This window comes from Aquarana catesbeiana, linkage group LG01 (assembly GCF_042186555.1).
Source record: "Aquarana catesbeiana isolate 2022-GZ linkage group LG01, ASM4218655v1, whole genome shotgun sequence".
NCBI lineage: Eukaryota > Metazoa > Chordata > Amphibia > Anura > Ranidae > Aquarana > Aquarana catesbeiana.
The window spans coordinates 833,473,274-833,495,334 of record NC_133324.1 but is presented as its reverse complement, the minus strand read 5'-3'; the positions used below and the strand labels follow the sequence as shown (position 1 = coordinate 833,495,334).

The window sequence follows — 22,061 nt, the reverse complement described above, 5'->3', positions numbered from 1 at the left end:
AGCCAATAGGAACACCTGGAATGTTCTGGAAGCTGTGTATAGGGCTATATAAGGGGGCCAGAACCAGATCTGGTCCTCTTTTGACCTCCTAACAAAAGAGCTTCCCCCCCGCCTGTCGCGGCATATTATGTGTTTTTTCTGTCACCTTGGATCCAGGGTGGGCGTTGTTCTATCTCAGTAACTTGCTCAGGTTCTTACAACTGAGCAGGAATGGACTCCAGTGGGGCATGGAACCAGCCTCTGCTCGGACACAGTTTACACCATCAATGCCCAGGGAGGGGCGCTGCACTCTGTCCTTGTCTTCATCCCGCACTCAGTAGGTCAGTGGTGGGGACAATCCTTTGGGCATGTCTGTGACGGAAACGGTGCAGCATTTTTACGGGGCATCAGAAGGGCCCACGGGGCAATTGCCCCCCCCTACCCCCTGGCCCAGTCCAGCCCTGGATAGATGGGCCAGAAAGCTCTGTTATTCCCCTTATCACAGCCAATGGCTGGCTTTCATGTAAGATATACCTACTGCACCAATAGACACGATTCTATTTGTCCAACCTAGTGGTTTGCATGGAAATCATTTTGTGAATGTGAAACAGATAGTGGACAGACTCCCATGAGATTAAACATTTTTTATATTTCTTATTGCACATGGTGCACTTTTTTAAAAGCTTGTACAGACATAATGAAGCAAGACAGATCATGAATTATATATACAAAGTTGATTATTTTACTGCCCTGCCTTACAATATCAAATTGAGAAGGTACAGTTATGCTTTAGTACGATACCCAGAAGACAGGGATGAACAAATAAATAAACAGCCATTCATGGTTAGAAATAATTCACATAAAAGGCAACAGAAATCGGCAGTATTGGGATTGTGATGACAAAGTTTTTTGAACACGGGATATAACAATTTGCTGTTTTGCATAATTGAACTCATTTGTGAAAATGCAAAATTCTATTAAAGCTAATTCTACACAACACACCAATACATCTTTGTCCAGTGAGACTCGTGTCCTTGTTTTGGCTGTGTTGTGTTCTATCCAGACAGAGAGAGTAACAGTCACATCACAGGGTCCACAGGAAGTCCCTGAAGCATTACCAGGATGACAGAACTCTTACACACATACGCATACACTTTACAAACTTGTATTATACTTTGGACTGGTTTAGTGGCAGACTTTTACTGCTGGTAGGGCCCTTTGGCGTTCCAGGCGCCATGCACAGCAACATAACACAGAAGACACATTAACCCAACTATTACACTAAGTTTTCACTTTGTGGCTAACGTTTTCTTTCGAGATTATTTTTTTTAACTTTATATTCTTTCACAGTCTTTCCTTTACATCAATCACCAGAACCGTCGTGGGAACCTCTGTTAAAAAGCTCCTCTTGACATACTTGGTGGTCAATTCCATCATAATAGGAGTTTCCATTATGGAAGAACGTTCCCACTGCACGTCCTTGGCGTGCATGTCCTACAGCGTCACTGAACACCTTGTTGATCTGTTCCTCGGATGGCATCCACCAGTCAGGATTTGATGTGCAATGCATCCTAATAAACTCTGTAGAAGAAGAGAAACAGTAATGAAGAGCTAGAACATCTATTTCATCTTTTTTAATACAGCAAAAAACAACACGTAACCAAACAACAGTCATTTTTCAAACAGTACGGTAGCCACGGTATATCAGCAGCTTCTTCTCTTCCTAGGTCAAGGGGGAAGGGGAAACAGATCAAAATGGCTTTCCTATAGTCACCAAATGATCTTGTAATTTGATTGTGTGGGTATCTGCCTATGGGCATGCCTCTATCAACAAAGATCGGTAACGCCATTGCTAAAATTTAAGCCATAGACTTTTAGACATCTATTCACTCTGGCCATCCCCAACTGAGTTAGGCAAGAATCTAATATCTACAGGGACCCACAGACACCACTGGACACCCATCTGGGTGATAGTTGGTGAACAAGTTAGACAGCCACCTTAGAGCAGTGTTTGGGGTCTACAGCAGACTTCTCCCACATCACTCCAAGAACCTAAATCAATATAAGTGTTCATGGATGGATTGATTGGCACAAAAGCTTGCACGTCCTCCAAGAGTGAACAAGAAGAAGATTAAAGGGCATGCAAATGTTTGAGGATGTTAATGCTATATTGTACCAATCTGGGTATCAATTATTAAATTAGCAACTGAATCGAAGTGCGTTGGGGTTAATTGCTATTTGTAACAATTTGGGGTGATGTTGGTATATTGTATCGGACCATGTTGATCATTTTATATCTATATGCGTTTTTAAAAGTACCATGTTGAATCAAATTTTGTTAATTTTATATACTTGTTTTTTTGGATGTCTAAAAAATCCCATCCTCGTTCTACACATTATTCTTCATAATCAGGGATGTGGCACCCAAACTACTTTTATTAATCTGGATCCACTGTCTAATCAATCTGGGTATACTTCGCACTGATATGCCCCGTACACACGGACATTGATCGGACATTCCGACAACAAAATCCTAGGATTTTTTCCGATGGATGTTGGCTCAAACTTGTCTTGCATACACACGGTCACACAAAGTTGTCGGAAAATCCGATCATTCTGAACGTGGTGACGTAAGACACGTACGTCGGGACTATAAACGGGGCAGTAGCCAAAAGCTTTCATCTCTTTATTTATTCTGAGCATGCGTGGCACTTTGTGCGTCGGATTTGTTTACACACGATCGGAATTTCTGACAACGGATTTTGTTGTCGGTAAATTTTATAGCCTGCTCTCAAACTTTGTGTGTCAGAAATTCCGATGGAAAATGTGTGATGGAGCCTACACACGGTCAGAATTTCCGACAACAAGGTCCTATCACACATTTTCCGTCGGAAAATCCGACCGTGTGTACAGGGCATTATACTGTATAGAAAAAGCTACTGTTTCCACAGTGACCAAATATTCCGGGTTTCCTTATGTTCTAATGCCGTGTACACATGAGCGGAATGTCCGACAAGAAAAGTCAGACAGGAGATTTTTATCGTATATTCTGATCGTGTGTATGTCCCATCTGACTTTTTACGTCGAAAATTCTGACGGACCTAGAAAGAGAACATGTTCTAAATTTTTCAGACGGAACCAATTCCTATCAGGGAAAACCGCTCGTCCATATGCTGTTCCTACGGACCGAAAACGACGCATGTTCTGAAGCAAGTACGAGACGGAAGCTATTGGCTACTGGCTATTGAACTTCCGTTTTCTAGTCCCGTCGTACGTATTGTACGTCACCGCGTTCTGGACGGTTGGAATTTGGTGTGACCGTGTGTAGGCAAGACTGCTTGAGCGGAATTCCGTCGGTACTCCGTCGGAAAAACCTTCAGAGTTTATTCCGATGGGAAAACCGGTCGTGTGTACAGGGCATAAGAATATTCTGGTCATTGGACAACTTCACTTGTGAGTTTGGAGTCAAAGGGGAAATCCAACCAAACCGCTAAATACACAATTTTCTGTTTTACAAACCAAAGGATTAGTCATTTTTTCCAGCCATTCTTGTAATAAACACACCACTGCTAGTATGAAATATCAATAAGTAGGCATTTTTGCTTTCTGGATCAGCTCATGCTCACTGGACAGAGGTGACAGTGCTAATTAAAATATATGTTACCTGTCTCTCCTTACAGCGTGTAATATACACTATATTACCAAAAGTATTGGGACGGCTGTCTGTACACGCACATAAACTTTAATGGCATCCCAGTCTTAGTCCGTAGGGTTCAATATTGAGTTGGCCCACCCTTTGCAGCTATAACAGCTTCAGCATATCTGGGAAGGCTGTCCACAAGGTTTAGGAGTGTGTCTATTGAATTTTTGACCATTCTTCCAGAAGCGCATTTGTGAGGTCAGGCACTGATGTTAGACGAGAAGGCCTGGCTCGCAGTCTCCATTCTAATTCATCCCAAATTTGTTCTATCAGGTTGAGGTCAGGACTCTGTTCAGGCCAGTCAAGGTCCTCCACCCCAAACTCACTCATCTATGTCTTTATGGACCTTGCTTTGTGCACTGGTCTAAATCATTTGGTGGTGGGGAGATTATGGTGTGGGGTTGTTTTTATGGGGTTGGGCTTAGCCCCCTAGTTCCAGTGAAAGGAACTCTTAAGGTATCAGCATAGCAGGACATTTCGGACAATTTCATGCTCCCCACTTTGTAGGAACAATTTGAGGCTGGCCCCTTCCTGTTACAACATGACCAGTGCAAAAAGCAAGGTTCATAAAGACATGGATGCGTGAGTTTGGGGTGGAAGAACTTGACTGGCCTGCCATCAACCCGATAGAACACCTTTGGGATGAATTAAAGCAGAGGCTGCGAGCCAGGCCTTCTCGTCCAACATCAGTGCCTAACCTCACAAATAGCTTCTGAAAGAATGGTCAAACATTCCCATAGACAGACTCCTAAACCTTGTGGCCCATCAATTAAGGGTGCACAAGGGCCGCCCCCCCATCCATGCATCTGGCTACCTTTCAGGATGCGGGATGCATTGATTCCAATGCAGGGTGGGTGTTTTTTTGAAGCACTGATTAGAGTCAGAAGCTCTAATAGGCATCAAAATAGGGTGGGCTCGGGGAGCAGAGAATGCGCTCACAGCCCACCTAAGTGTGTTACAACAGCGAATGAATATTCACTATTGTAACACTGATCCTCCTCCCAGCCAATCAGGAAGTGGGTTTTGACACCCGTCACCCAATTGGCTGAAAGGACAGGTGATTGGATGCCTAGGAGGAGGGGAGAAGCCGCATTCTGGAAGCGCGCCAATGGAGGAGAGGACACGAAGCTGCTGCACGCTGCCCGCCACCTGCCTAGATGGGGTAAGTGCTAGACCGACTGGCAAACAGCAGAGGGGAAGGTACTGCCGGCTGCTCAGGGAGGGGGGGAGGGATGGGTGTTTGTTTGCTGCCCCCCCCCCCCAAAAAAAAACACCAACTGCCACTGCAGTCTACCCAGAAGAGTTGAAGCTCACAAGATTTGCTGCACAGAATTACAAAGTACTTGGCAGGCAATATAGTAAACATGCAATATACAAAATATATTTTAACTGTGAATGTAGCAGGAGTTTCACTTTGATTTACTAGGAGGTGATTTCGCTCCATTGTAACTGTTTTTTATTTTAGGTAAAATATTTTAAACAGAGTAAGTTTGCCCAGACAGTCTAGCCTAGAAGCAAAGAGAACGATGGAAAGGAATATAATTATATCCTACTATTAATATTTCAGGATGAAGTATATTTGGATTATAATGTATGAACAGCGATCATCCTTATCTCTATTGCCTGAAAATTTGGGCCATGTATTCTAGCCTACATTTTAGTGTTTCACCCTATTAGACCTCCACCTTAATAATGAAAGAGGAGGACCTGCCTCCCTCTAATACCGTCATTCCACTGAACTATGAGCCTAGCCTCACATCCCACTTTATGAGTTTATAGTTTATAATCTCCATTGTTTTAATTTCTATAGCCGTAACATCTGGCTGGGCTTTAAATAATGATCAAAAAAAGGGCATCTGTTAATCTGTTTTTATGGAATGATTTGTCTAAATGTTCATTGACTGAGGTCTGTAGATTTTAATTAATGATGTAGGTGCCTTGTCTTTCTAACAAATGGATATTAAAATGATTCATTCAAATGAAAGCACCACAGAACCTTATTATGAGTAAAACAACCTGTTGAAGTAAAAGGAATATAATGCAAGAAAGAATACAATAAAGACCTGGATAAATATGTAAATCCCACACAGAATAAATACATTGCAAGGGCACCTTGCTAGTTGCATGCGACAACAATTTAATCCGTGTGATAGAAAGATACATATTGTATCAAGCTAATATTGCGATTCTGAAAGTCCTCCCAAGCCTCTGCAGATCTAACAGATGAAACAGTCATTGAGTTCTGTAATGGCTCATGTACAGTACAATTGGGTTGGTGCGCACGGCCCCTCTGAAAAATGATCTGCGGTGGAATGCTTTTCAGAAGGCAGTCGACCGGTGGCTGGGAGGCAATATGTTGCCCCCTCGCTGCCTGTTTTAACCCTCAAAAGACTGCAGGACTGCGCCACGGTTGCAAGGAGGCTCCATTCACTTGAACACAACATTATTATTATTATTATACAGGATTTATATAGCGCCGACAGTTTACGCAGAGCTTTACAACATTAGGGAGGACAGTACAAGTACAATACAATTCAATACAGGAGGAATCAGAGGGCCCTGCTCGTTAGAACTTACAACATGGGATATAATTTGTGCCATGCTCATAAAGCAAACCATCACGGCCATGGCAAGTGTACCACCCCATCTGGTCGTTGTGTTAGGTTAGGGTGGGAGATCGGTAAAAACCACAGATCACCTGCCTATTTTTACCATCTTCTGGCCATAAGTGTAAACAAGGCCTTAGGGTCTGTGTCAGTGGGATTTGGGCTTGTGTTGGTACCATCAGTCTGACATCACTGAGCTCATTCAGGATTCATTGACAGGTGCAGCTGACCAACTTCTGACCATATTCTTGCACTATCCCCCTACAAAAGCACACTATTTAGAATGATGCTACTAATGTATATTGCAAGGTATGACTGACCTTGTATTAATACCAATAATAATGGTCACTTTATCCTGGTAGGCAATGACAAAAGGGCCACTTTACAATGGTAGTCAATGGGAAAGGGGCCACTTTACATTGGTAGTCAGTGAAAAAAAAGGACCACTTTACATTGGTAGTGAATGGGAAAAGGACCACTTTACATTGGTAATGAATTGGAAAAGGACCACTTTACATTGGCAGTCAATGGGAAAGGGGCCACTTTACAATGGTAGTCAGTGGAAAACGGGCAAGCTTACAATGGTGGTCTCTAGGAAAAGGGCCACCTAACACTGGTAGTCAATGGGACTGGGTCCCCATCTATTGTTATACCTGGGAAAAAAATCTATATCTTGTTATAAGTTAGAGAAGGTCTGACTTATACAGTAAAACCTTGGTTTGAGAGTAACTTGGTTTGAGAGCGTTTTGCAAGACAAGCAAAATTTTAAAATAAATTTTGACTTGATATACAAGTAGCGTCATGTCACAACTGAGTATAAAAGAGAAGAGAGGAGCCTCTAAGTGTAGCAATACGGATACATTTAATGAAGGTCCAACATTTAGCAACATATTGCTACGCTTATGCCGCGTACACACGGTCGGACTTTTCGTCTACAAAAGTCCGACAGCCTGTCCGACAGACTTCCTGCGGACTTTCGGCGGACTTGCAGCAGACTTTCTAACGAACGGACTTGCCTACACACGACCACACAAAAGTCCGACGGATTCGTACGTGATGACGTACACCGGACTAAAATAAGGAAGTTCATAGCCAGTAGCCAATAGCTGCCCTAGCATGGGTTTTTGTCCGTCGGACTAGCACACAGACGAGCGGATTTCGGGGTCCGTCGTAGTTACGACGTAAAGATTTGAAGCATGTTTCAAATCTAAAGTCCGTCGGATTTGAGGCTGAAAAAGTCTGCTGAAAGTCCGGAGAAGCCCACACACGATCGGATTACCAGCCAGCTTTAGTCCGTCGGCGTCCGTTGGACTTTTGTAGACGAAAAGTCCGACCGTGTGTACGCGGCATTAGAGGCGCCTCTCTTCTTATTAATACTCTGTAGCTCCTGCTGGATTTAGCTTCTAATCCCCTTGTGGAGGCTTCCATTTGTGGATGGACATTTTATGGTTGCACAGCCTGGTCACATTGCTATAATCTTTTTATAGTGGACTATAAACTGAAGGACCTATGAATAAATGGTTGCGGAACGAATCATCTCAGTTTCCATTATTTGTTATGGGGAAATTTGTTTTGATATACAAGTGTTTTGGATTACAAACATGTTTCTGGAACGAATTATGCTCGCAATCCAAGGTTTTACTGTGTATGTGTCGGTGAAAGAAGTGTCTGCTAAAGAATGTTGTTGGCAGCCAGCACTCTATACCATGAAGTGAGCTCAGAAGCTGGTCAGGATTATTTTATTTACTAAAAGTACTCTGAGCAGCATTTGACCTAAGGTTCTTGGGCCCAGTCAAAGGCTGCCCTTTTCTGTATTATACCCAGGACCTCAGAGGTTACCGTGCACATGTACAGGCAGTAGATCCACCCCTGCAATTCAGCATGATGAAGTCTAATCTAGGTTAGGTCACTCCTATGCTCTCTTCGGCTTTAATCATGCTCACATATACAAAGGTAGCACAGCCTCATTGGCTCAGGATACTATCCCTCCCATTCCCAGTTTAAGTACTGCTGTGCAAAGGCTTACAGAAGGCTAATACAGTATACAGATTCAGATACTTACAATATTTCCATGCAAAAATATATTTTATGATTTATAATGTTTACATAATTAGTATAAATGGTGTTTTTTTATCTTCAGCTGTAAATGCAAACTGGTTATTCCCATAGTCCATCTTCATGGCCATTACAAAGTTACAGAATGAAGGTTTCAAAATCAATTACACTGAACAAAACACTGTTATCGGGCCAATACAGGTCTCCAGCACAGATATGAATATTTCTGAGATTATTCACAGTTAGCGTGGCAATAATTGTCATAGCTTCCTGTATTACCTTATTTACACTTTTGTATGTAGTGTGTCCTCATATGTACATATACGATGAGAATGAATGTACAAGCTGTCATCATTAAATCAGCAGGTGCAGTATCAGCTATACTGATCACTGTGTGGTTCCACTGCTTGTGGTTTCCCATATTGTTTGTTTAATGTGAATAACTGTTTGATTCTTCTGCTAATATTATTTGTTCTCGGGCTAATATCACACGTGCACACACATGTGGGCTCAAAACAAAATGTAATTTAATAACCTCAAGTATAATTTTAATCTCAAATATCTATGCACGGGGCTGATGTATAAAAGTGCTGGATCTTAAAATTAGACTTGCAGTTCAGAAAGCTGCTCTTTCACAGTTATGTACATACTGTATTAAACTCACAACCAAAAATGTAATATACAGTGATTGAAAAAAGTATTTGATCCCCTGCTCATTTTGGACATTTGCCCACTGACAAAGAAATGATCAGAAATGATCAGAAAGGATCAGACAAGATTCAGGGCTGATTCCTCACCGTTCTCATGATCAATGAAACTCCACGAGGTGAGATCTTGCATGGGGCCCCAGACCGAGGGAGACTGACAATTATTTTGTGTTTCTTCCTTTTGTGAATAATCGCACCTACTGTTGTCACCCTCTCACCATGCTGCTCTTAAAGGGAGTGCCCCTAATCTCAGCTTGTTACCTATATAAAAGACACGTATCCACAGGCACAATCAGATTCCAATCTCTCCACCATGGCCAAGACCCAAGAGCTGTCCAAGGATATCAGGGACAAGATTGTAGACCTACACAAGGCTGGAATGGGCTACACGTCCATGGCCAAGCAGCTTGGTGAGAGGGTGACAACAGTTGGTGCGATTATTCACTAAAGGAAGAAACACAAAATAACTGTCAATCTCCCTAGGTCTGGGGCCCCATGCAAGATCTCACCTCGTGGAGTTTCAATGATCATGAGAACGGTGAGGAATCAGCCCAGAACTACACGGGATAATCTTGTCAATGATCTCAAGGCAGTTGGGACCATAGTCACCAAGAAAACAATTTGTAACATTAAGTTTTGGGGGAGGTTTTCTGCTAAGGGGACAGGATGATTTTAATCACATCAAAGGGGCGATGGATGGGGTCATGTACTGTCAAATCTTGGGTTAGAACCTCCTTCCCTTAGCCAGGGCATTGAAAATGGGTCGTGGAAGGGTGTTCCAGCATGACAATGACCAAAAACACACAGCCAAGGCAACAAAGGAGTGGCTCAAGAAGAAGCACATTAAGGTCCTGGAGTGGCTTAGTCAGTCTCCAGACCTTAGAAAATATGTGGAGGGAGCTAAAGGTTCGAGTTACCAAACGTCCGCCTCGAAACCTTAATGACTTGGAGAGGATCTGCAAAGAGGAGTGGGACAAAATCCATCCTGAGATGTGTGCAAACCTGGTGGCCAACTACAAGAAATGTCTGACCTCTGTGATTTCCAACAAGGGTTTTGCCACCAAGTACTAAGTCATGCTTTGCGAAGGGGTCAAATACTTATTTCACTCATTAAAATGCAAATCAATTTATATCTTTTTTTTAATGAGTTTTTCTGGATATTTTGTTATTCTGTCTCTTATTGTTAAAATAACGCTACCAATAAAATTATCGACTGATCATTTCTTTGTCAGTGGGCAAATGTACAACATCAGCAGGGGATCAAATTATTTTTTCCCTTACTGTATTGCAACTTTCCAATCATTAGATATGGTGGCTGCATTTGTTTTCTTTTTTTAGTCTTTTTCCCCTCTGTTTTCATCTGGTGATCTGGCCAGTACTCCTGTATTATGCCCCTTTTGTACGAGCGCCTCTGTGGAATGGATTCTGTTTGTTCAGCGGGGGATCGCTCCGCTGATCCCCGCTGAGCAGGTGGATGACAGGTGGATGACAGGTCCCGCTCTCCTCTATGGTGAGATCGACAGTACCCAAGTTGATCTATTACTGTTATAGCCTCTAGCAATAATCACTGTGTTCTCCTGACGTGGACAGACGCACACCGGGAGAACACAATGGCTAGGCGGGAGGGATTCCCCTGTCAACACTGGGGGACTCATGCAAATTTCTTTCCTGCAACCCAGGAAAGAAATTTGCTCCATCTATGGCCAGCATTAGATGTAATAGAAGATTTATGCCGTGTACACACGAGCTGAATGTCCGACAGATAAAGTCCGACGGGAGATTTTCATTGTATATTCCGATCGTGTGTATGCCCCGTCTGACTTTTTACGTCAAAAAATTCTGACGGACCTAGAAAGAGAACATGTTCTAAATTTTTCCGACGGAACCAATTCCTATCGGAAAAACGCTCGTCTGTATGCTGTTCCAACGTACCAAAAACGACGCATGCTCTGAAGCAAGTACGAGACGGCAGCTATTGCCTCCTGGCTATTGAACTTCCGTTTTCTAGTCCCGTCGTACGTGTTGTACGTCACCGCATTCTGGGCGGTTGTAATTTGGTGTGACCGTGTGTATGCAAGACAGCTTGAGCGGAATTCCGTCGGAAAAACCTTCAGAGTTTATTCCGACTGGAAAACCGGTCGTGTGTACAGGGCATTAGATACACTAACAAGTTGAAGCCAAACTCCAGCTCACACTATATAATTAGTTACAGCAGTTTTTTTTTCCTTTTAGGATAAACTTTTTACATAAATAAAAGATGATCATTATAAACACCCCTGTCAGTGGTAAATGGCTTGTCCCATCCCTGTAAGTTATACATCTGCAAGATAGCTTGTTCTTTTGAAAAACAACAGACGTACTGGCTATATCACCAGAAGACGGAAAGCCTAAAAAAGAAAACAAATGCAGCCACCACATCTAAGAATTGGTAAGCTGCAATATAATAAATGTTTACTTTTGGGTTTAAAACTGCTTTAAGTTTCAGCTCATTTGTTGTCATTTATAAAATCAGGCAACATTCTAATAAATGCTATAACTGCATTGTCCCAAAACCTGGTCTCCTTCCTGCTAACCTTTGTTTCCTTGGAGGACAAGCCCCTTCCACAAAGTGTAGTGTATATATAACTTGTGTTAGTTTTCTTTGAATAGTTGCTGTTAGATTTACATTAGATTGTCATACAGCTGTGTAACTCCCACTTTTTTCTGTGTAGTGGCAATTTTAAGGTAAATAGTATTGTGAAAAAATGTAAAATATATAACGATCATAACAATATAACTGTAATGATAATAAAAACAATAAAATTATATACAATTATTATATATTATAGTCCTTCACTCCCAAGTGCTTGACAAAAATGATACTTATATATTGTTCATAAGTACACCGTGATAAGGTGCTCCAATCATAAACATGGGAGCCTGTGACGTCATTTCCGGTGTCCTCGTGACCCAGAAAACGGTGAGCTGGAGCGTATTTTACCGCAGATTTGGGTTCAATTTTATGCAAACGTACAAGATGTCAATAATGTGAGTTGAATGATGAAGCTTTTTAATAAATTAAGATTTTAAACATACTGCACAATTAGATACTCTGGTTATTTGAGCATTATTGCGGTGGTAACCCAATCCACCAGAGACAGAGGAGGACCAAAGGGGCATATATTGGATCAACCCTAGTGATTAACCAAACTGTGATTGTGGCCTTTTAGTCATAGCATGGAGGTGAGAGTGTATTGCCCCAGGAGGTGATTATTTAAGGCTGGAATTCAAAGTTATTAATTACATTTTTCAAGCACCAGGGAGCAAGGATTGTGTTTTCGATTGGAGCACCTTTTCACAGTGGACTTATGAGCAATGTATAAGTGTCATTTTTTTAAAGCACTTGGGAGTGAATGACATATATATATATATATATATATATATATATATATATATATATATAATTTTTTCATATTTTTATTACAATATATCTTATATGTTAGAATAAGCACACCATTTTTTCACATTACTGCTTGTTTTTTTTAGTGTTGAGTTCACTAGTAAATGATTGCAGCTGTTCATCTGAAAAACGGTGACGTGTCAGTATATCACATTTATGTTTATTATTTTTATTTTCAGCACTTTTTGTCATTTTGAAGTACACAGCAGTGCACAAGTATTTTACACATAGAAGTTTAAGTAAATGTAAACCCTTACAGATTTTTAAAAAATAAATAACTTGCTGGAACAACTACTTGCAGTGTTCATTGGAGGTCCACGTAACAGGGTGATAAAGCAAGAGCAGAAATGGAAGACAAGCACAGAGCAAAGTTACACTAAAATAAGAAGTGCATGAATAAGGTCTTTAATGGCAGGGTCATCACACAATATTTAACTGCTTCTGGACCACCCACCATACATATACTGTGGCCCACTGTGCAAAATCATGTACCTGTACGTGATTTTGTGCAGGAGGGGTAAAGGGCGCACTCGTGCCGCCAGAGCGCCACTCCCGCTGTGATTGGACACAGCAGGAGCCAATCAGCAGGTCTGGCGGCCGCAATGGCAGCTGCGACCCGCCGATCGTTCACAGGAGAGACGGAGCAGTGGTGTGACCTGTGTAAACAAGGCACACTGCTGATCTGTCAGTGAGGAAAAGAGAGATCTTCTAATTCAGCTAAGCTGAAGCTGAAACACGATCTCTGTTTTCCTCCAGCGTAACACTCCCCCCCACAGTTAGAAAGCACCTCCCTAAGACACACTTAACCCCTTGATCGCCCCCTAGTGTTAACCCTTCTCTGCCAGTGTCATTTATACAGGGTTAAGTGCATTTTTTAGCACTGATCACTGTATTGGTTTCACTGGTCGCCAAAAAGTGTCACTTAGTGTCAGATTTGTCCGCCGCAATGTTGCAGTCCCACTAAAAATCGCTGATCGCCGCATTACTAGTAAAAAAAAAAAAAAAAGAAAAAAAATGCCAAAAATCGAGCCCATAGTTTGTAGATGCGATAGCTTTTGCGCAAACCAATCAATACTCGCTTATTGGAATTTTTTTACCAAAAATATGTAGCAGTATACATATTGGCCTAAACTGATGAAGAATTTTTTTTTTGGGAATGTTTTATAGCAGAAAGTAAGGAACATTGTTTTTTTTATTCAAAATTGCTGCTCTTTTTTTGTTTATAGCGCAGAAAATAAAAACAACAGAGGTGATCAAATACCCCCAAAAGAAATCTCTATTTGTGGGAAAAAAAGGAGATCAATTTTATTTGGGTACAGCGTGGCAGGACCGTGCAATTGTCAGTTAAAGCAACGCAGCACCGTATTGCAAAAAATGGCCTGGTCAGGAAGTAGGTAAAACCTTCAGGGGCTGAAGTGGTTTTAAAAATATTGAAAATTACATTAATATGTTAAAGCTTATATGAGATGAGTTTACATTTCATTTCAATGATTCACCTTCAAAGTTCCCATACACAGCCCAATAGTTCCAAGGAATGCAAGAGCTCACACATTTTCAACACTCTACAAAGCTTGCTAAAGACTTTTCTGACCAAGTACTTCATCACATGGGCATTGCATTCACGCTAGCCAAGTCTGGAAGAATATGGATGTTAAAACAAACAATTGAGGGGAGCCAACATTTGTTAGGTGTTGGTGTTTCCTGCCCTTCACTAATTCTTTAATACATTCTTTAAATAATGCCACTGAATAGGATACAGTACAGTTTAGGACGACTCGTATAGGTTGGCATATACAAAAAGTAACAAAAGATTGAATCTCAGAAAATGAATTGTATGCCATAAAATTATCAGTAACCACAAACACAGTTTTTCCTGTAGTAAGCAGGATTTCTGGAGTCATAACGGGCAGGGTGTAGGAAGAGGGAAGTAAATGCAGAAGGGGATGTCTTAGTAAGGTTGTGTTGATTTTGCCTTAGGCCCCCTCTACATGTAGCAGTGTAAGGAACAAAAGAGAAAAAATTAGATGGGGGTGGGGGGTGGTCTGGGAGAAGAGGGATTAGACAGAAAGGTGAGCAGAAAATGGTTATAAGCCGGTAGGATCAATCAACTGATCTTGGCTGTTGCATAATGACCTTGTATTCATCTGTGGTTTTGTATTCTGACCAATAGAACCAAGATTTTCAGAACTTTTTGGAAGTGTCTTTGAGGGAGCTAGTAAGGTAGTAAGGTCTTCCATTAACATTGTGTAATTTATTCTTTTGAACCACTGACTGGCACCAGAAATCTGGAGATAACCAAAATCCAAACTGGAAGGATGCCTACTCGGTCCAGGACTGCATAACCATGTGACCTGAAGAAAGGGTTAAACCCCGAAACATGTAGTTCTGGCCCGGGTCGGCATCCTTCCAGTTGGGATTTTAGTTATCCTGTGTCTAACGGCTTTTTTATGGCTGTGTGTTCTCCAGCTTTCCAGTGCCCTCAATGTGTGTATCTTTTGCGGATCCCTTCCACCAGCATCTGACGTCCCTTCTGACTCTGTGCAGGTCTCCTCTGGCCCATGAGCGTGTCCCCTCCGAGTCTCTCCGGCTGCCACTGACTCCGTCCCTAGTCAAGACCCCTCAGGAGATCCAAAGGCTGAGCCATCCATCCATTTGACCTGGCAGTGAAGTGCACCTTACCATCTATGCCTGGAGTCTGTACACAGGAGCTGTCGTTACCCCCTGTGTTGCCTGCTGGGAGATGAGCCCACTACTGACTAGCTAATGAAAACCTCAGGGTTTAACCCTTGTCCTTCCCGGAGAGCTGTCTGAGGTAATACTTAGGATTCCTGTGTTAACTTTGTGCTGCCTTTGGAAAGGAGAGGAGACACCGCTCATTGGCTTAATTAGGATCCCAATGTTAACCCTTGTGCTGTCTGCAAGGGAAAGAAGCCCCCTGATTGGCTAATCAGGATCCCATTGTTTAACCCTGTGTGCTATACAACCCATCTGTCTGTTAGGCATTCAAACATGTTGTATGGACTGCAGGAGGAGGGGGACATGGGATGGACAAGATGGGACTGGAGGAAGAGGAGGACGTAGGATGACAGCATGGACCTCCTAGATGTGGGGCTGGCAGTGCTGAGTGTTGGGAGTGCCGTGTTTCTTCATCACTTACTTGGTCTCATCCAGGTGGGAATATTACACAACACACTGATAGATGATGGAGACCCCCCTCCCTGTTCCTCCTCCACCTCATCTTGATCTTCCTAAATGCCGAAAATAGGTATCGGTAATTGTTATCGGTGAGTACTTTAAAAAAAAGAACATCGGTACTTATACTTGTTGCTAAAAAATTTGGTATCGGTGCATCCCTAATGGTATTTGATCACCTCTGCGGTTTTTATTTTTTGCGCTATAAACAAAAAAAGACCCACAAAAAAAACAATATTTTTTATTTTCTGCTATAAAACACATCAATAAAAAATTTTTTTTTAAAAATCTAACTTCTTCAATTTAGGCCAATATGTATTCTGCTACATATTTTTGGTAAAATAAAAAATCCCAGTAAGCATATATTGATTGGTTTGCGCATAAGTTAAAGCATCGACAAAATATTGGATATTTTGATGGAATTTTTATTTATTTTTTTTACAAGTAATCGTGATAATCAGCGACTTATAGCAGGACTACGACATTGCGGCGGATAAATCGGACACCAAGTGACACTTTTGACACTTTTTTGCGGGCCAGTGACACTAATACAGTAATCAGTGCCAAATAATATGCACTGTAACTGTACTAATGACACTGGCAGGGAAGGGGTTAACATCAGGGGCAATCAAAGGTTTAAATGTGTCCCTAGGGAGTGCTTTCTAACTGGGGGGGGGGGGGGGTACTGTAAGAAGAAAGAGATCCATGTTTCTGCTTAGCAGAAACACAAGATCTCTGTCTTCTCCTGTCACAGAACGGCGATCTGCCTTGTTTACATAGGCAGACTGCCATTCTGTCTGCCATGGGACCGATCGGCAGGTACGAGCGCCGGACCCGCTGATTGGCTCCCTCTGTGTCCAAACACAGCAAGACCTGGTCACCGGCAGCGCGTGTGCGTGCCTCAGAAAAGGAAGAGCGAAATCACATACAGCTACATGATATCACGCAGAGAGGCCGCCCCGCTGCAGTAAATGTACTGCATGAAGGTAAAAAACCTTCTGTGGGCAGCCGCCCTAATACTTAACTGAACTCGCTCCAGATCCAGGGATGTGTAAGAGAGCTGAGCTTTTCCCGGATCTCTCATTCCTCATTGGCTGAGACAGTGAGCCAATAAGGAGAGAGCAGGGGGCAAGCCACCACTCTATGTGTCCTATGGAGCACGCACCAGTGCCCCCAGAGCAAGTAGCTTGCTATTGGGGGAACTGGCTTAAGAGGAGGAGCCAGGAGCATAGGCAGGGGACCCAAAAAGAGGCAGAGCGGGGCTGCTCTGTTGAAAATCACTGCACAGAGCAGGTAAGTATAACATGTTTGTTATTTTTATTTTTTTAAAACAATGAGCCTTTAATGCAACTTTAATGCTTAGGCTGGCCACACACTAGTATAATAGTTTTTGTTTTTTTAATATTATTATTGAAACTTTGCAATTTGCAAGCCCTAAACAGAAACAGAAATGGGTAGATTTACAAAGCTTGCATCTAACCCATTACCAATGTTTTCTTTTACTGCATTGATTTTATGTGTTTGTACCTAATATCATGCTGTTTTAATTACATTAACATATATGTACATAGGTAACTATTACCAAATTATTCACTTATAGTGGAAGCATGATGAGTAATTTGCATTCAATTGATAATATAACCAATTAATGTATGAAATATAGAAAAATAAAATAAAAAAATAAAAAAAACTAGTAGAATTTTATTCAAAAATGTTTGTTTTAAAAACATTTGTTCCATTTATTATTTGTTAGTGGGGTCAAACTGACATTCAGTTTCAACCACAGTGACAAGACAATTTCGAAGGCGTAGGATGGAAAATCTTTCTTGAACAAATAAAGTTCCAGCAGTGGCCGTGGTTTTCGGTAAGTTCAATCACTCCAAAATCAAATGTTAAAAGCAAACACAATTTTTAAGTCATGTCATCAAATGTACTAAATTTGTGTACAGTGCCTCAGCTGCACTGTACATGAATGAATGTCTGTATTCCTATTCACTCACAAAACTGAAGCGTAGTAAACACTACTTGCTATGTTTCAGTGACGAATGGACACAGCAATCAGTAGTGATTGAGCACTGTGCCCATTCAAGGAAAGGAAGGGGGGGATATTAAACACCTCTACCGCTCTCCATCCTGACAGCTTGTGTTTCGAAGCAGCAGCAGCTGGCTGGAGGTGGGAATGCCAGGCACCAACACAGCAGGGGCGAATGCTGGAGCATCGGTAAGGAGGGGGGTGGGGATGTTGGATCAACGGAGGGGATGTATAAAAAATATTTTAATAACCTTGTGGCTGCCCTGAAGCCGGTGGTAGAGGAAGAAGCTGGCAGCTGCAGGGTAGCCACAGCTGATCGGGGTTTCAGGGGGTATCGATGCTGGGGGGGGGGGGGTAACATCGGATGGGAAAGAGGCAAAAGAGTGGGGGGGTGCAAAGAACAGTAGTGGGAGGTGAAAAGGCTGGGAGACACAGAGAAGCGGGTATTAGCGACATCGGCAAGGGGAAGTCATATTTTAGGTGAATAGCTCTGAGTTCCTGGTCACTTATAGCAGAAGCAGGAATGCAGGTCCGTATGGCGTACAGACCTGGCCAGCTGGAAGCAGTGCTGTAGGCCTGTACGCTTTACGGAGCTAGCGAAACAGAAAGAGAAAGGAGCACCAACCTAGTGTATTACCACAATATGATTTATTGAAAAGATAAAGGAGCAATATAGACTCACAGAAGTGATTAATAAAAAACACGTCGCAACGAGTGTCCTACACTACATGAAAGTCTATTAGCATCCATCGGTCCTGCCAGAAGACCAGGAGGTGTCTAAATGGCTTTATGAGCCTGGCAGCAAAAGGGTTAAAGGCTATCCAAGTGCAAAAATGAATATATATTGTAGCTTGCCAGTTACAAGATGTGGTGACTGAATTTGTTTTTTTCAGGCTTTTTTACCTTTATTTTTACCCAGTGATACATAACACACTTCCTCTCCTAGGGTGACAGCATTTACAGTACTATATCTACAGAGGAGCAGTGTTGTTACCCAAGATGGTGTTCTGTAGTCCACAGAAAGAACTCTGGTGTGAATGTTTGAGATTTTAGTGCAGCATTGTCAGCTCACTACAGGAATTTAGAAACACACTTGATTTCTGGCAGGATTGACAGGTATTTATTTGCAGATATAACAAAATGCTTCCAATAGATTTGGAGGAGCAAATAAAAGAAGTTAATTGTTAGGGTTTACGAACATGTCAGAACTCTGCACAGCATACCATCCTGAAGAAAATATGTACATAAAGTCATGAGTGACATAAGAAGAAATGACAAGTCAGCATATCAGCTAGAGAAAGACAGTGCAAGAAACGAAGGAGGACAAGTACGCTGAGTGAAAAGATGCAGTACCTCTGAGACACGTTACTTTAACAGGATCCAGAGGACGTCTTTCAGGACCAGTGTCTCCTGACTGCACTGACCTTTTCCTTTTCCCAAGGCCACATGAATATTTAAGCTCATCTGTTGAGAACACAAATCGGATGAGGTATCGCAGGAGCCGCCTTCCATCTTTCTTGGAGGAGTTAACGGCCTCATCCCATTGTTTGCTAGTGATGTATACTGGGTAGTTGTTCAGGAGCTGTTTGCTGCCCTGTAGAGGTGACAGAAATAGAAGAAGGTGAGTACCATTCTTCAATGCTCACATACCTCTGGAACAGGTACAGGTGACATAAATAAAGTAGTAAAAAAAAGGTTTCTCACATTATTGTAACATGTTATATCACTTTACCACCAAGTACACAACTCACATCCAAACAAGACATTTCACCCATCATCAGCCATCTTTTATGACAGTTCACCTTCTTCACTTTTACTTAAAACAGTTTATGCATTTCATATTCTAATATGCTGTATAACTTTTTTCCCATTTCTATGACTCCTCAATCATCTGTATCTGTCTGGTCTATTTTACATTTTATTTTTTTGCCATGGAAGGCGTATACAGAAAAACTGAATTCTGGAACTCTAAGAAAATCTGTACCACATGCAATGTATAGTAGGCTAGGAATATTAAAGGGTGTTCAAAATAATTATGGATAGTGTATGTGTGCCACCTAGGTGTCTCACATACACATAAGGAGGGTCTCCAAGGTTTATGACTGATATAAAGAAAACAGATTGTTTTTTCTCATCTGGGGGCTTCTTAGAAGTTTGTGTGGGATAAAGCCTTCATCCATAGGTCCACACCTTTCCTGGTAGCCACACTTCATTAATAGTCCCAACTGTTCATAGGCCTTTATATACACTATATTACCAAAAGTATTGTTACACTTGCCTTTACACGTACATGAACTTTAATGGCATCCCAGTCTTAGTCCGTAGGGTTCCATATTGAGTTGGCCCACCCTTTGCAGCTATAACCGCTTCGACTCTTCTGGGAAGGCTGTCCACAAGGTTTAGGAGTTTAGGTTTAGGTTTAGGAGTGTGTCTATGGGAATGTTTGACTATTCTTCCAGAAGCACAATTGTGGACGAGAAGGCCTGGCTCGCAGTCTCTACTCTAATTCATCCCAAAAGTGAAGGTTCTATCGGTTTGAGGTCAGGACTCTGTGCAGGCCAATCAAGTTCCTACACCCCAAACTCACTCACCAATGTCTTTATGGACCTTGCTTTGTGCACTGTTCCAAGTCATTTGGTGGAGGGGGGATTATGGCTTGGGGCTGTTTTTCAGGGGTTGGGCTTGGCCCCTTAGTTCCAGTGAAGGGAACTCTCAAGGCGTCAGTATACCAAGACATTTTGGACAATTTCATGCTCCCAACCTTGTAGGAACAGTTGGGGATGACCCAACGCAGTCATGTTCCAACATGACTGTGTCAGAAACCATGAACCAGACTGAGACAGAAGTACAGTAAAATCACACTTGTTTATTAATAAAAATAAAAAGGTAAATAGAGTAAGCGTAGTCCAAGCATAGCCAGAGTCCAGTAACCGGATCGGGTAGTCAGCCAAGCCAGAGTTCAGTAACCAGATTGGGTAATCAGCCAGGCCAGAAGTCAGGGATCCAAGTAGAGGAACAACAAGCAGGATAAGGAGCCAGAAGGGATGTCAGCAAAGCCAGTCTTTAAACAGGAACGCAGGAGATGGTTTCTTGTGAAGTGACCAAGGCGAAGGCAGGAATGAAGTGAGCTGGAGTTCTTTAAGTAGGCCGGACTGACAAGCAGATCCACAACAGCTGGTTTAACTGTGGAGAGAGATGAGAGCTGGCCATTAGCTGACAGCTGAGTGGCCAGCTCAGAGAAGGAAGGGCTGAGCCAGCCCTGACAGACTGCACACCAGTGCACAAAGCAAGGTCTATAAATATACAGATGAGCGAGTTTGGGGTGGAGGAACTGGACTGGCCTGCACAGAGTCCTGACCTGAACCTGATAGAACACCTTTGGGATGAATTCGAGCGGAGACTGCGAGCCAGGCTTTCTTGTGCCTGACCTCACAAATGTGCCTCCGGAAAGAATGGTCAAATATTCCCATAGACACACTCCTAAACCTTGTGGACAGCCTTCCCAGAAGAGTTGAAGCTGTTATAACTGCAAAGGGTGGGCCAACTCAATATTGAACCCTACAAACTAAGACTGGGATGCCATTAAAGTTCATGTGCGTGTAAAAGGCAGGCGTCCCAATATTTTATAGCGTATGTGAGCTGACTGATGCGGGGGGCACTCTTTCTCACTATCTCTTCTATCAATGCCTGCTGCTGGGTGAAAAGGCTGACTGCTGACAGAACACTAAAAAGGTACATGTGCTGCCTGTTTGTTTTGGGGAACCCATTAGGGGGCAGCCTGTTCAGTCAGAAACTGAATTGAGTTCAGTTAGTGGTTTGGACAAAAAAAAAAAAAAATGTTGTTTATGCTTATTCTATGCTGTGCAAAGCGTGTTAAATCCCCATTCCGCGCTACAGATACACCCAGCAATTTGAAACCCAAAAACACAATAAAAGAAATTAAAAAAATAAAACTCCTGTAAATACAGTGCAAGTAGGGCTAATTCCACTTGAATACACCAATACACAGTGTTCCGAAACCAATCATAAACAATTTCGCACAATCGAACTTACATAAAAACTTTCATTCCTTTCTCTGCTGTGCAAAGCCTTCCTGCATTAAAACTGCGTTTGCAAGACAGAACTGGGTGGACAGTTTCTGTGTGTCCCTCTCTGATGTATGGTTTGCCTCTGAAATCAGTTTCAGCTGAGTATGTCCTCCTAACAATGCACATTTCCCCATCTTTCATCCCATTAAAGACCCTGCAAGTACAGAAATTTGCCTGTTGATCTGCTAAAAATGCTGTTGGCTACTAATTTCCTCTTGTAAAATGACAGTGCATGCCTTTTTGTAGACCTAAATTGCAAGACT

General features: G+C 42.2%; 1 protein-coding gene across 1 annotated transcript in view; it reads right to left on the bottom strand.

The window, feature by feature from the left end:
- Positions 1 to 608: 608 nt before the first annotated feature.
- The window catches only part of BEND4 (BEN domain containing 4), a 200,539-nt gene continuing 179,086 nt past the window's right edge, over positions 609 to 22,061 (bottom strand). The window contains exons 4-5 of the mRNA XM_073608509.1: positions 19,064 to 19,304; positions 609 to 1,560 (exon numbers count right to left, since the gene is read on the bottom strand). Of these exons, the coding sequence (XP_073464610.1) occupies positions 1,343 to 1,560; positions 19,064 to 19,304 (459 nt within the window). The 3' untranslated portion in view covers positions 609 to 1,342. The remainder of the gene's footprint in view (positions 1,561 to 19,063; positions 19,305 to 22,061) is intronic.